General features: G+C 36.8%; 1 protein-coding gene across 1 annotated transcript in view; it reads right to left on the minus strand.

Annotated features, from left to right (window-relative positions):
- Positions 1–684: 684 nt before the first annotated feature.
- Positions 685–15,682, minus strand: part of Br140 (bromodomain-containing protein 140) — a 95,732-nt gene continuing 80,734 nt past the window's right edge. The window contains exons 12-15 of the mRNA XM_074178501.1: positions 5,727–5,850; positions 2,167–2,507; positions 1,416–1,594; positions 685–865 (exon numbers count right to left, since the gene is read on the minus strand). Of these exons, the coding sequence (XP_074034602.1) occupies positions 758–865; positions 1,416–1,594; positions 2,167–2,507; positions 5,727–5,850 (752 nt within the window). The 3' untranslated portion in view covers positions 685–757. The remainder of the gene's footprint in view (positions 866–1,415; positions 1,595–2,166; positions 2,508–5,726; positions 5,851–15,682) is intronic.

A 15,682-nucleotide genomic window follows, 5' to 3' on the forward strand; every position in this document is an offset into this window, starting at 1 on the left:
CAAGTTGTTCACTGGAATCGATCAATAAAAAAATTGGTACAAATATTAAAAATGGATGACCTTTTTGGGTATCAGCTATCACAAAATTTTGTTTTATCTCATTTTTTATTGTTTAATTTTACTGATATAAGATGAATAAACTCATCAGGTATATATGTATCGTTTATATATCTGAAATTACTTTTTACTAGTTGTAGTTTTGATATGTTTTTTGTTTTCATTTTGAATATTATTATTTGTATATTACGTATAACCTATTTTATTAAAGTTCTTCTTCCTTCTCCATTCTTGTTTTCTACTTCTCGTTGTTCGAGTTATTGTTGTGTGGTTCAAAATTATTTTAATTCTTCACTTGCTATACAATTTTAAAAATTTTGTTGTTCTATGAAATGTTTTAAGTCACAAAAAGGTCGTTTCCTCTAAATATTTTTCCAATATAAGGTTTTATTAGTTCTTACCAGAAGGTAAGCTCCAATAAGTTCATGACTATCACTTTCATCTTTGACAGATGAAAAAACTTCAGCATTTTCATAATAAATAGATAATTTTCACTTTTCACTAAGTCAGCTACAAAGAAATAAAAAAAAATCAACAACACCAAATTGGTTGATGATAATAAAATTCTAATCCAAGAAATCTTTCAAGAACAAAAATAAAAAATTGGGGGAAATAACAGACCATGACTATATTTAACTTATATTTTAAAAAATTATTACAATATATGTACAAGCTAGTATCAGAGAATGTAACCTCAATACTAATCAGTCCCAGTCATGTCTCCATTTATCTGAGATTGATAATTTAGTGCATTTTCATATGCTTTCTTTACTGCTTTTCTATCTGTAGGCTTCCTTGGTTCGTTTACCTGGAATTTCAAATACTTTTCAAATTTCTGTTATCATTTTTTGAATTAAAGTAGTTTTTTTAATAACACAAGGAGTATCTCAACTCATGTTCATCAAATATCAGGGGAAAATTCTAAGTGAACCATCAGACTTATATATTTCTTATAACTCTCCAGAAAACACCAACAGTCTCATGGGCGTATTATTAGACAAACAATGGTGATACAAGCATATAGAATGAAATTAATGAGAAAATGGCTAAAACAAGATGAAATGTGAATCTTTCTGGAGTTTTATCCCAACACCAAACCATTATTTTCAACACATCAACACGTGTTTTAATCACCGAGTGTTCATCTTCAAGAGGAATTTTATTTCAGTTTATTCTTCCTCTTGAAGATGATCACTTGATGATTGAAACACGTGTCAACATGTTAAAAATAATGGTTTGGTGTTAGTATAAAACTCCAGTAATATTCATTACTGCAGCAAAGGTTCCAGTGATTTCAAATATTTAAATGACTTCATGTGTTATCAGAGTGGAATAAGAATTTTAATTTTTGTATTAACCTTTGATTCATCCTTTTCTGCATCCAATCCAAGTAATTCCAATTTTTCAGCAGGTAGCCACTGCCAAGTCCTTTTGGCATCAAAAAACAATACCAAAAATACTTGCTCAGTATAATTTTTTGACAAATCAAGTACTTCCTGAGGAGGAGATGGAATTGGCACATTTTTGTAAACATATCCTGAAAAGAAAATAGATGGGTTTTCGATTATTTTTACATTTGATATTTTATTCTTAAAGTAGGATAATCTTGATATGATAATAACGCCATGTTTTGCAGCTCTTTCTGTTCAAAAATTCTGACGAGTTTCTGTCTACCAATTGTGAGCTTTTGAAATTTATCAGTTTCAAAAAATGTGCCTAAATGAAAATGATATATCTACTATGGAAAAAATGCTTCTTCTCATTTTTTTCTCATTTAAAAATCTGAAATTAGTTATTGGTTTTTGTGAATCAAAACAATTTTTAAAAAAATTTTCATTTACTTCTGTTTTGCGAGTGAAGATTTGTCACATCAACCCTGTAACATAATGGATAGCATTAGAAGATAGCTAAAGAGAATATCAATATAATAAAGTGTTATTCAGTTATTCAAACGAGTAAGATACACCACAAAAAAAGTAGCCAAGCACAAGAAATACAAAACTCAGTCTTCCTTTTATCTCCCAAGGAGATATATGTGCAGAGCAGCCCTGTATATTTTATTTAACAGTTCAGTATATAACTATAAAATGAAAATGTGAGTAATCTTACCTTTAGAAATTTGAGGATCAATAATTAATGCAGGGTACCAAGGGTAGCCTCTACACTTAGCCCAAACCAACTGTAAAGGCTTCAACTCCTTTTCTGCAATCAAGCCCTCGTTGGCAGATTGAGTGGTGCTGTCAGAGTAGTCACTGTCATCATCGGAGGCAATTTCAGACAGTGAATGAGAGTAGCAGGTTGACAAGCTGTTGTCACTGTCGCTGTTTTCTTCATCTGTAGTTTGAACACCAGCCCGATACACTTTGAAACTATCTGGAACAGCATTTGCATCTTTTTTTTCGAGTTTTGGACTAGACTCAGCAGAACTGCGAGATTTTCCTCTCTTTTTTCTGGAAATAGTACAGAAAAATTTCATCAAAACAAAAATTTATATTTTGATTAAATTATCATTAAAGTTAAATTTTGAAACAAGTATATGAAAGGTATTTTTCACAATCACTTTTAAAGATATCTGTATGAATGTCATGAAAAATGAATAAAAACAATATAATGAAAGAATATATTTTTGGAATTTTAGGAACATTTAAGGGTCATTTTCTGACATTGTCCATAGTAATCACTAAAAATATATTCTCTGCGGCAAATCAGCATCAAAAATAACTTTACCACAGTGTGGTACATTTTTACTGGAAATAATAGAAACACTAAATTCGATGTTACACAACTAATGACCATATACTGTCATAACAGTTACCTTTTTGACATTTGCGAGGAATAAAACTCAAAGTTGCAAATCTACTGCACTCCATTTTGAGATACAATGGTCTTTTTGGTATTGGCAGAACCTCCTCTGTTGAACTATTAGTTTTGTATTATATTAAATTTATAACAAGAAAATAATGCCATATAGATAAGGCAATTATTTATACGTGAAACAGTAATTTTCTACAACTTTTTTAAAAACTGCCATAGTTTATATAAGGATGAACTAAAATACATCATTTATTTTATGAACATTTTGAAATGCCTTTATAGTACGGCTACCAATGAAATTCCCTTATATTTATATTTCTGAACCGAAAAAAAGGATATAGCCAGGCAGAGAGGCTGTCGACTGCATACAAGGTGTGATCCCATAGAAATAAAGTTTATGCACCCATAAACCATTGGTACCGTCGGTAAATTTCTTATTATTGGAGATATAAAATCGTTAAAATTAACAAACTTGTAACATTAATAATAGTAATAAAAAACAATTGGGAGAAGCATTTTGAACTTTCAAGTGAAATTTTATTTTCCTAGTAGAAGCAATTCAATAATAAAAAAATATGAAAATTTTGTGTAGAATTAAAAATGAAGCAGTCAAGAGAGTTGTGAATAAATATAATAAAACTAAATTTCCATTGAATACCTAAATAAATCCCAAGTGAAACTGCTAAAGACAAACATTTAATCCTCTTGGTTTCCATTTACCCTTCAATAAAGAGAGTAGCGTGCCAAAAAGCCAATGCTCTTGGGAGAATAAAATTATGCTGTCACGCTACATCTGATCATCCTCCACTGCATTGGTTAAGTGCCTTGCTGCTTACAACTGAATTGGACTCAAATTCAAATATCAGAAGTATCAGGACAGCTCTGAGAGATGTGTAAATATTTGACGTTCATTCTTATGATTTCAGTTGCCCGCAACATGCCATTTTATCACCCAGAATAAAATGCTTCGCTAGAGGCTAATTTGTAAGCAGGAAATGTTCTTCGAGAGTAACAGAATACTTTGCTAAAATATACCTCGATTGAATTCTACCAGATCTTTCAAAAATTTCAAAGTAAAGAAATTGTTTTCACTAGAACACAAGTAAAAAAGAATTTCATAATCAGTAAAGCCATTGAAATTGCCGTTTTAGGCCTACATGACTCTCCATATGAGACCTTGTCAAGAATTCCAATCTATCTTATGGTACAGTGCAGGGAATTCTCAAAAACACAAATTCATTCCTTAGAAATATCAATCAGTGCGAGCTTCAGTGGCATTGTCATTGGTATATCAATTACTATCAACAGACGGTGATAATATCTGTAATGTTCTATAGCCCAATAAATCTAACTTATCCAATTCTAAAATATATAATGAAAAAATAGTTGAGAATATAATCTGTTTTAATCAATCCAAGAGGTCCCCAGGTACGATTCAGTATTAAGGTTTGGTATATAATAATTGAACAATTATTGGTCTGTTTTTTATGATGAATAATTTAATGTGCAAGAAACGTAGTAATCAAGACTGTAATTCTGAACAATTTCTTAGACCTCATAAGTGGGCACAATTTGTATTTTAGGTAGGATGTGGCTCTTGCTCATAACTACACATTAGCGATTGGTACAAAATGGAATAATTAGGGTCAGATGATAGTGAGATGTGGGTCAATATGCAAATGTTGACAAGCAAATTGAACCTCGCCTGAGTTTCTTTTATAATCCTCTGAGGAAAAGAAATGTAGTTACCCTCCTTATTTCATGCTTGAAGCTTTGTAGATAATAGTAAAATCCAGCTCTGTCATGAGATATAGCCGATAGAAATGAGGAGGTTGTTTACATTGTGCATCGTACACACAAAAAATGGCAATATTCACACAATATAGAAGTTTATATTACTTTACAAAAACTAAAAATAAAATGCAGTCAGTCAATAAATCGTAAAAACACAGATGAACTCAAGAATTTCAATTAAAATGAAAGTAAACAAAACGAAGTAAGCAAATGTGTCTAAACACGAGTTTGATAATTACTGACGAAATCCAAGTTAATATCATCTAGAGTGATTTGTGTACAATCGACTCGCTGATATTTTGGCTAAATGATACAGAAAAATATTTACCTTTGAGGAAATAGCCCCGAGAAAAATATCTTATTAATTGATGTTAAGTCTTTTAAAAACTATTCAAAACTTTTCAAAATTTTCATGGTTATTTAATTTTAAGGTAAGAGTTGAATTCTTCAAGATTCATTAGGTCTATTCAGCTTAGACCTTCAGATCTAAGTACAGGTTTAATTACCGCAATCTACACAATTTCAATGTTCCTGTGGTACCTTCAACATTTTTTTGTTTTTGTTTTGTCAAGAATTTTCAACAAAAATATAACTGAAAAAAAAAGACAATGTAAAAAATGGAAATATTTCTTATCTGTTTTCAAAATTGATACGTGATTTGTTATATCAAAGTCCAACTGTTCATTCCAATAATTTACTTGTTACTAAAGCTTGGAAGATGATAAAAATATCTTATGTTCTTTAAATATTTATTACAACAAATGTAACGAAACAAATGTAAAATATAACAAACAGAACAAAAAATAAAACCTATTTAAATAAAAATGAAACCAGAAAACTTGCAGAACAAAAAGAATACATTTAGTTTTGAAGCACTCTTAAAGTCATTACATATACTCAATTTATAAAACTATGACTATTTCCAAATGGTCTTGGCTGACTGTGAAACTTAACATGTCAAAAAAAGGTTATTTTTTCATTTTTAAGTAGAGGCAATGAATCTAATAACTCCTCTTGAGGGTAAGTATCCCAATGCAGAGCCTGTATACATAACCACTTACAATTTTGCAGTAGGTGAAGCCAAACCATCTTTTTCTTCTTTATCTTTGTCTTCTCTTTTCAATGCTGCTTGTGCCTTCTTGGTGAAGAGAACTGCTGTTCGTCTATTGACACCTGAAGACGAAACTGCAAAAGAATTATATTAGTAAACTGAAAATATAATTTTTAATTTACACTATATTAAATGATTATTTGTGAACTCACACAAGGATACTTTATAGAGGTACAGTTGAGGCAATAAAAAAATATACATGAAAAAAAAACAATGAGGCTACCACTCAGAACAACATAACCCTTCAAAGGCGAATTGCTTTTTTGAAATATACTAAAAAGTAACCATATTAGACAGGCCCATTACTTGACGATAAAATTCATATATTTTCAATAAACAACGTATAAAAAGTATAAACTATCAAAAAATATCAAATCATCAAATCAAAGTATGCTTTATTATCTGAAGAATAGAATTCTTATTGACAAAGCTCCTAAATATAATAGTACATAAATCCTAACTGCTTAAAATGAGCAGAAAGTCATGATAATTAAATAAAATTAAAATTATGCAAACCAATATGGATTGTCGGATGTTAAAAGTGGACTTAATGTATATACAGTCATGTTACTATAAAATATTTTCACAACAATACAGTAGAATAGATATAAAAACAGTTTTCCCTAATTTATTCTCTATCAATTGGTTATAAATACAAAACACACACTCACCCACTCACCCACACACACACACACGCGCGCGCGCACACACACACGCGCACACACACACACGCGCGCGCGCGCGCACATACGCACACACGCGCGCGCACCCACACGCGCGCGCGCGCACCCACACGCGCACACGCACACACACACACACACACACACAAAACAATCAACAAAGACCACAATTTCAAAACAATCAACAAAGACCACAATTTCAAAACAATCAACAAAGACCACAATTTCAAAACAATCAACAAAGACCACAATTTCAAAACAATCAACAAAGACCACAATTTCAAAACAATCAACAAAGACCACAATTTCAAAACAATCAACAAAGACCACAATTTCAAAACAATCAACAAAGACCACAATTTCAAAACAATCAACAAAGACCACAATTTCAAAACAATCAACAAAGACCACAATTTCAAAACAATCAACAAAGACCACATTTCAAAACAATCAACAAAGACCACAATTTCAAAACAATCAACAAAGACCACAATTTCAAAACAATCAACAAAGACCACAATTTCAAAACAATCAACAAAGACCACAATTTCAAAACAATCAACAAAGACCACAATTTCAAAACAATCAACAAAGACCACAATTTCAAAACAATCAACAAAGACCACAATTTCAAAACAATCAACAAAGACCACAATTTCAAAACAATCAACAAAGACCACAATTTCAAAACAATCAACAAAGACCACAATTTCAAAACAATCAACAATGACCACAATTTCAAAACAATCAACAAAGACCACAATTTCAAAACAATCAACAAAGACCACAATTTCAAAACAATCAACAAAGGCCGCAATTCCAAAATACCCCATCTAGGCCAAATTTCCAAAACCAAAACCAGAATCGTCCCTCAGTAATTCAACGCAACCCCAACTTAAATCAACAAAGAACACATTGCGTTAAATATGAAGAATCACAACCTCTCCAAGAGTATGAGAACTTCTATACAGCTAGTAGCCAAGAAAATGACTATTATATTGATAATGTGGTCAATGCCCGCAAGAACAACTTGAACGATACTGTAATGAATCTGAAGCCGGCCCTGACCGATGTCCTAGTCAACAAACGCATGTCGCATCGCGAAAGAGCGCGAAGGATGCGGATGAGTCCCGAAATCCGCAGAGGGATCCGGAACGTTCGTTGACGATATAAAAAAGGTCGCTCTCCGTCCCGAGGGGTAGTCTGTATCTAGAAAGTGAATCGTGCGATTAAAGAAAGAATTCTAACCGTGAAAATAAATTAAGCGTTAGTTGCTAAGTGTTGTATATAAATTAGTTGTGATAGTGAAATATTGTTAAAAATAAATTTGATTGAGACAGTTAACTCAATAACTCGTTACAATTGGTGATCAAAAGTGGATTTTTAAAAATAAATTTGTGAGCGCTTGGTGGACAATTTTTGTATCACAGTAAAATTGACTATAAAACATTCGCACTTTCGTGCAGATAGACTGATGATTCATTGTGTTTCGCGAAGCAGACAGTACCGGACGACGGAAACATAAACTGATAGACCTTTCTCGCGAAAAATAGACTTATGAAAATAAATGTTTCGGACTCCATCAATTAAGTGGACATATTCAGTTTTGACTAAAATAGACAGTAAGAGTTAAAATGTGTTCAAGAAAAGTGTGCCTAGTGGTTTTGAAAGTCGCCGAATTGAAGCAAGAATTGGAGGAGAGAGAATTAGATTCTTCCGGAAAAAAATCAGTACTCCAGAAGAGGCTATGGGACAACTTGATTGATCAGGAGAAGATCCCGAAACATATTTATTCGAAGTTTCTGGGGGTGATTGGAGTTCAATAATGAGCAAACTCGAGGAGAACACCAAATCGCTGTAAGATGAACTTCAACAAAATTCGAAGAGTTTGAAAGATGAACTTAAACAAAATTCGAAGTGCCTGGAGGAGAAGCTTCGGGAAAATTCGAAAAGTTTGGAAGATAAATTTCTAGAGAATTCGAATAACTTGAAGGAAGAACTTCATGAGAATGCAGAAGGCTTGAAGAAAGAGCTTTGTAGTGTGGCGAGCCTACTCGAAGAAAGGATAGGAACCATTGAGACAGAGATAGATAAAATCAGAAAGGAAATGAACACAGAAGTAGAGGAAATCAAAGGCGGAGTTCAGGCAGAAATTAGCGAGATAAAGAAAACAATTAGCAAGTTGCAAAACCAAATTGTTGATTCTGCCTACCCCACAGAAACGGTTACTGAAAACTCAATTCCGGAACTGAAAGATGTCAAACTCAGTTCTGAACCAGGAAAGCTCTCCATGAAGCCGCCCCAGTTCGACGGAAAAACTCCTTGGGCAAATTACCTCCGACAATTTGAAGCAGCGGCCAGAGCGAATGGATGGAATACAGGAGAAAAGGCGGTAGCATTAACATTGGCGTTGCGTGGAGAAGCAACGAATATCCTGCAAACCCTCACGGCCCAGGAACAGGAAGACTATGACCAACTAGTAAAGCATCTTGAGCTGCGGTATGGACAGGCCCACCTAGAGCACGTTTACCATTCACAGCTCAAGAACCGCTGCCAGAAATCAGTAGAATACCTACAGGAGTTTGAAGCCGACATAGCTCGATGGGTCCGTCTGGCATATCCTGCTACACTCGAAAATGTAATGGAGCGGTTAGCAGTTCAGGCATTCTTGGATGGACTTCGCGACCATGAAACGAGGCAGGCCTTGACGCTAGCTCATCCCAAACATCTCGTGGATGCACTGGCAAGCGCTCTGGAGTTTGAGGCTGCAAAACAATCCTGCAAGAGGCAGAGCAAAGTTCGAGCTATCGAGGAAGATGGACAAGTTGGCCCCTGGTTGGCCCCAGAAGATCGAGAAAAGGCAGCTTTCACCATCGGCTCAGGATTGTGGCAGTTCACGGTTATGCCATTCGGGCTTTGTAATGCTCCAGCGACCTTCGAGAGATTGATGGAGACGGTTCTCAAAGGGCTCTCATGGAAGACGTGTCTAGTGTATCTCGACGATATAATCGTGGTCGGAAAATCGTTCGACGATCACTTGAAAAATCTGGAGGAGGTGTTCATGCGTCTGAGGAGTTCTGGATTAAAACTTAGTCCCAAGAAATACCATCTGTTCCAGAAAGAAGTCCGTTACCTTGGCCACGTTGTCTCTGGGGAAGGAGTGGCGGTAGACGAACAAAAGATCAACGCAGTTAAGGATTGGCCCATTCCAAAAGACATACATCAGCTTCGGAGCTTCCTTGGTTTACGCACCTACTACCGCCGATATGTGCTGGGGTTTGCCAACATCGCCAAACCATTGACCCGCCTCACAGAAGGGCAGATTCAGTTTTAGTGGCCCGAGGAATGCCAAGACTCATTCAAGAAGTTGAAAAGAGCTTTGATCAACGCTCCTGTTTTGAGCTATCCTCTATCTGATGGAAAGTTCATTTTGGATACGGATGCCAGCAACGTGGGACTTGGAGCAGTCCTTTCTCAAATCCAGGATGGAAAGGAGAAAGTTATTGGCTACTTCAGCAAAACGATCAACAAACCAGAGCGTAATTACTGTGTCACCAGGCGAGAGCTGTTGGCCGTAGTCAAAGGTGTAGAGCATTTCTACAAATACGTGTATGGAAGACGATTTCTGTTGAGAACGGACCATGCAGCTCTCAAATGGCTTCTGCAGTTCAAAAATCCCGAGGGCCAAGTAGCGCGCTGGATTGAGAGATTACAAGAATTTGACTTCGAAATAGAACATCGAGCTGGGACTAGCCATAAAAACGCAGATGCCCTATCACGGAGACCTTGCCCCGATGACTGCTCACATTGTCGACGAGCAGAGGAGAATGAAGCAGCTATTTGTAGAACTACAGCTCTAGACGACAACTGGGAGGATGATAAGAGCAAGGAAGACCAAGAGAAAGACCCAGATCTTGGTTTAGTCATCGGATGGAAGAAAAGTAATCAAAGACCAACGTGGCAGGAGGTAGCAGGTTATTCGCCAGCGGTAAAGTCCCCCTGGCACAATGAAACTCCTTTACTTTGGAAAACAGGGTTCTGAAGCGGGTGTTGGAGTCTGAAGACGGTGCAGAAGAAAGGCACCAGACAGTGGTACCCAGGAGCAGACGACGGGAGGTGCTCAAAGAAATCCATGATGGAGTCACTGGAGGACATCTGGGAGTAACAAAGACTCTCCAGAAAGTAAGACAACGGTTTTACTGGGTTAATTGTCAAGCCGACGTCAAGGACTGGTGCAGAAAGTGTGCTGTATGCGCTGCCAGTAACGGACCTAGGATACGACCGAAAGCTCCAATGCGCCAGTATAACATGGGTAGTCCTTTCGAGAGAATCGCCATCGATATCGCCGGCCCGTTCCCAGAGTCCCACCATGGGAACAAATACATCCTGGTAGCCATGGACTACTTCAGCAAGTGGGCAGAAGCCTATGCCCTGCCCAACCAGGAAGCCTTTACCGTCGCTGACGTCCTGGTAAAGGAATGGATATGTCGATTCGGTGTCCCATTGGAGCTGCTTTCGGACCAGGGCAGAAATTTTGAGTCCAACCTGTTCCAAGAAATATGTAAACTGTTGGACATTCGAAAGACCAGAACCACAGCTTTACATCCACAGTCCGATGGAATGGTGGAACGAATGAATAAGACTATAAACCGCCACTTGTCCAAGGTAGTCTCTGACCATCAAAGAGACTGGGACCAATACCTCCACCTGTTCCTGCTGGCTTATCGTTCAGCAGTGCACGAGTCAACCGGACAAACCCCTGCCAGTATTATAATGGAACGAGAGCTGCGGCTTCCTTGCGACCTAAAATTTGGGACGCCTCCAGAACAAGACACTGCGGGGGAAGACTATGTCAGCAAGCTTCGGCAGAGAATGGACGACATTCATGAACGAGTCCGTCTGAACATCCGGAGTGCCAGCGATAGGATGAAGGAGGCCTATGACATCAAGGCGAATGCTGGAGGATTCGAAATCGGTGACCTAGTTTGGCTGTACACCGAAGTTGCGGAACTCGTGGGAGGGTCCGTACAAAATCATGAAGAAGGTTAATGACCTCGTCTACCGAATCCATAAGCCACCTCGAGGAAAGCCTAGGGTCGTCCATTTTAATAGATTGGCTTCTTATGTTGGAAATCACGACCAAGTTCGCGCCCTCAGACCACCAGAGGATGAAATGACGTTCCAGCAATTCATGTCCTTATACTCGAACGGACAGAAGGTCGTACATAGGGTAACTCGAGAAGAGCCACGAGACCTTTTCAAGGTTCCAGTTGATTCCGCACTAGCTCACTGCGTGGCAGAGGATCTCCAAATGTCCAAGGGCATCGCTGTGGTATTGAACAAGAAATTCGGTCAGCTTCAAACATTACGAGAACAGAATCCAGAAGTCGGAGGAGTGCTACAGTTGAAGACGGGTCAGAGAAACATCTTCTACTTGGTGACCAAAAAGCATTCTGAAGACAAACCGTCCTATGAAGATGTCTGGAGAAGTCTTACTAGACTGAAAGAGACGATGCTCGACCAGAATCTCGTAGAGTTGGCAATCCCGAAATTAGCCTCTGGGCTCGACAGGCTGGACTGGGGATTGTGAGAAGCATGTTGGAAACGATCTTCAGATCCAGCGGCATCCAGATTTTGGTGTGTGGTAACCATCTTCCACTACCGAGCATAAAGACTTTTGGAGTGTTACTTCCATCGAACTTCACAGTGCAAATATGGAGAGTTCTGCAGGTATCGACACACGCCAAGGATGACATTTCGCGGCGAAACGTCTTTAAGAAGGGGGCAATGTAATGAATCTGAAGCCGGCCCTGACCGATGTCCCAGTCAACAAACGCATGTCGCATCGCGAAAGAGCGCGAAGGATGCGGATGAATCCCGAAATCCGCAGAGGGATCCGGAACGTTCGTTGACGATATAAAAAAGGTCGCTCTCCGTCCCGAGGGGTAGTCTGTATCTAGAAAGTGAATCAAGCGTTAGTTGCTAAGTGTTATATATGAATTAGTTGTGATAGTGAAATATTGTTAAAAATAAATTTGATTAAGACAGTTAACTCATTAACTCGTTACAATACGATCAATACAACCAATATGATAAATACAACCAATACGATCAATATGACCAAAATGACCAACACGACCAATATATAAACAATCCAAATATCTCAGGATACCAGGATTTTCTTTCACTTCCAACACATTATCACCCTCCAGATTTCAGTCAATCCCAAGACATAACATCGGACATTCAAACCCAAATCCAATCGATGAACCTAGAAGATTATCACCCCGGTCTGAACTTCCCGGAACAATGCTTCATGTAAGTTCACTTCACTCCATGAATTCAAAAAACTTACACTATATCAAAGACGTTTCAAATACCTTCAAAATTTTAATAGATACTGGTGCAGGAATTTCGATATTCAAACCAAAAACTTGTGAAAAATACCTTCACCGATTCCCAGAAAATTAATAGTCCAGGGAATCACAGACCAAAAAGTTTTAATCACTGAATCTACCCTGATCAATTTCAAAGATAATGATCCCCACAAAGTCTATGATCACAACCTTGATATTGAATTCGATGGTTTATTAGGATCCGATTTTCTGAAACATTATAATTGTATTATTGATCTAAAAAACAAACAATTACAAATTTCAAAACAGTTCCTTTATTCAAAGTTATAGATAATGAAGTAACTGAGAATTCGAAACCAAACCAAATTTCAATTGAACCCAGAACAGAAAGAATATTCAAACTCAAAAGTAACTTTAAAAATACCGACGCTATACTGTTAGCGCAAGAAAAAAAAATCAGAATACCAAACGCTTCAGTAAAAATTGACAAAAATGGTGAATTTTTGACATCCATCATAAATGCCAACGCAATCCCCAAAACAATCGATTTTTCAGACCTAATTCTCGAACCAATAACAGACTGTGAATCAATTTTGAACTTTAACACATCTCACGATGATTTAGAACAAATTGACAGAACTCAAGAAATAAAAAACTAACTCAGACTTAACCATTTAAACCATGAAGAAGAACAAATGATAACCGAATTATGCCTAGAATTTTCTGACATATTTTATCTTGAAGGCCACAATCTCACCTTCACAAATGAAATTAAACACACAATCGAAACTAACAATGCGAGACTCGTGTTTACAAAATCTTACAGATACCCTCAAATGCACAGAGAAGAAGTCAAAACCCAAATTTCCAAAATGCTTAATCAAGGTATCATTCAACATCCCCATGGTCATCCCCTGTTTGGGTAGTACCGAAAAAGCTAGATGCTTCAGGAAAACCCAAATGGCGTGTTGTGATTGACTATCGAAAACTGAACGAACTGTCAGTAGCAGATAAATATCCGTTACCCAACATTTCCGACATGCTAGATCAGCTTGGAAAATGTCAGTATTTTACCACCCTCGATCTTGCGTCAGGATTTCACCAGATAGAAATCGACCCAAAAGACGTTCCAAAAACAGCCTTCTCTGTTGAGAACGGTCACTATGAATTTGTCCGTATGCCTTTTGGATTAAAGAACGCACCATCCACGTTCCAAAGAGTGATTCATAACATCCTCCTTGGCATCCAAAACGGGTGCTGTCTTGTATATATGGATGATATCATTATATACTCACCAACGATCCACGAACATATTTCAAAACTGACGGAAGTGTTCAAAAGACTTAGGAAAGCCAACTTGAAAATTCAGCCTGACAAATACGAATTTTTAAGGAAAGAAGTCGCTTATCTTGGACACGTTATTACGAAAAACGGCGTTAAACCAAACCCCTCCAAAGTTGAATGCATTCAAGAATTCCCCCAACCAAAAAACCCAAAAGAAATCAAATCCTTTTTAGGTTTAGCTGGTTATTATCGACGCTTCATACAAAATTTTGCCAAAATTTCCAAACCACTCACAAAATTATTACAAAAAGATACCCCATTTAAATTCGACTCAGAATGTTTGAAATCATTCAACGAATTAAAATTAGCCCTTACTTCTAGTCCAATTTTGATTTATCCCAACTTCGAAGAACCTTTCCTCTTAACGACAGATACTAGCGCATTTGCAAAAGGAGCTGTTCTTTCACAAGGACCAATAGGAAAAGACCTTCCCATAGCATACGCCTCCGGAACACTATGCAACGCTGAATCAAAGTACTCTACGATTGACTCAGAACTTTTAGCGATTGTATGGGCTGTGAAACACTTTCGACCATACCCGTTCGGAAGAAAGTTCAAACTCATCACTGACCATAGACCCCTCACTTGGCTTTTTTCAATAAAAGATCCAGGTAGTAGGCTAGCACGTTGGAGACTCAAATTAGAAGAGTACGACTACGAAATAGAGTATAAACCTGGCAAAATAAACAAAAATGCCGATGCCCTATCACGGATCAAAATTAATCACTTCAGAGAATGTGTAAATTTTCACGGAAAACTTACGATACTCGCTTCAAACGAAATTGATGAAACGAACAAACCAACTGACACCGAAACACAAGACACAGAAACACAAGACACAGAAACACAAAACAAAGAAACACCAGAACACGAAAATTTCAGTCACTTATATAAAACTCGATCCCTGATTGACTACTCAAAAATCAAATTTGACAATTCGCAACTTTTAGACAAATCACATAAATACATCCTCACTTTTTTCTGCCAAAATAAATTAGAAGATCTTCATCATAAAATCATAGATGACATATTTGAGGAAAATGCCGAATTTTACAACGATAGAAGTAAAACCGTTAAAGACAGAAAATATTTCATAATCGCTTTACCCTTCGATCATACCTCAGCTGTAGAAATTCTATTCTTTATCCTTTATGAATAGAAAGACGAAATAGACATTTCCAAAACGTACTTTGTCGAAAATAATTTGGATTTACCAATTTTGGAAATTCTTTCTTTCATTTTCGCTGAAAAAGAAATTAAGATAACAGTATGCTAAAATCTAACAAGAACTCCCGACGAAGACCAAATTCCCATCGTAATGGACCAATGCCATTCAGGAAAAAAACAAACAAAACCTCAAAAGCCCTTTAGTCATTACAGAACTCCGAAAACACCATTCGAGAGAATAAACATTGAAATTCTTGAAATTCCCATAAAATACTATATACTTACAATTCGAGACGAACTCACCAAATTTACCCAAGCTTACCCAATTGAAAATAAATCAGCAAAATCAGTAGTAAACA

The sequence above is a fragment of the Leptinotarsa decemlineata genome, unplaced genomic scaffold, assembly GCF_025532065.1.
Source record: "Leptinotarsa decemlineata unplaced genomic scaffold, Ldec_3_MD MMD2_tig00003902_RagTag_RagTag, whole genome shotgun sequence".
NCBI classification, from domain to species: domain Eukaryota; kingdom Metazoa; phylum Arthropoda; class Insecta; order Coleoptera; family Chrysomelidae; genus Leptinotarsa; species Leptinotarsa decemlineata.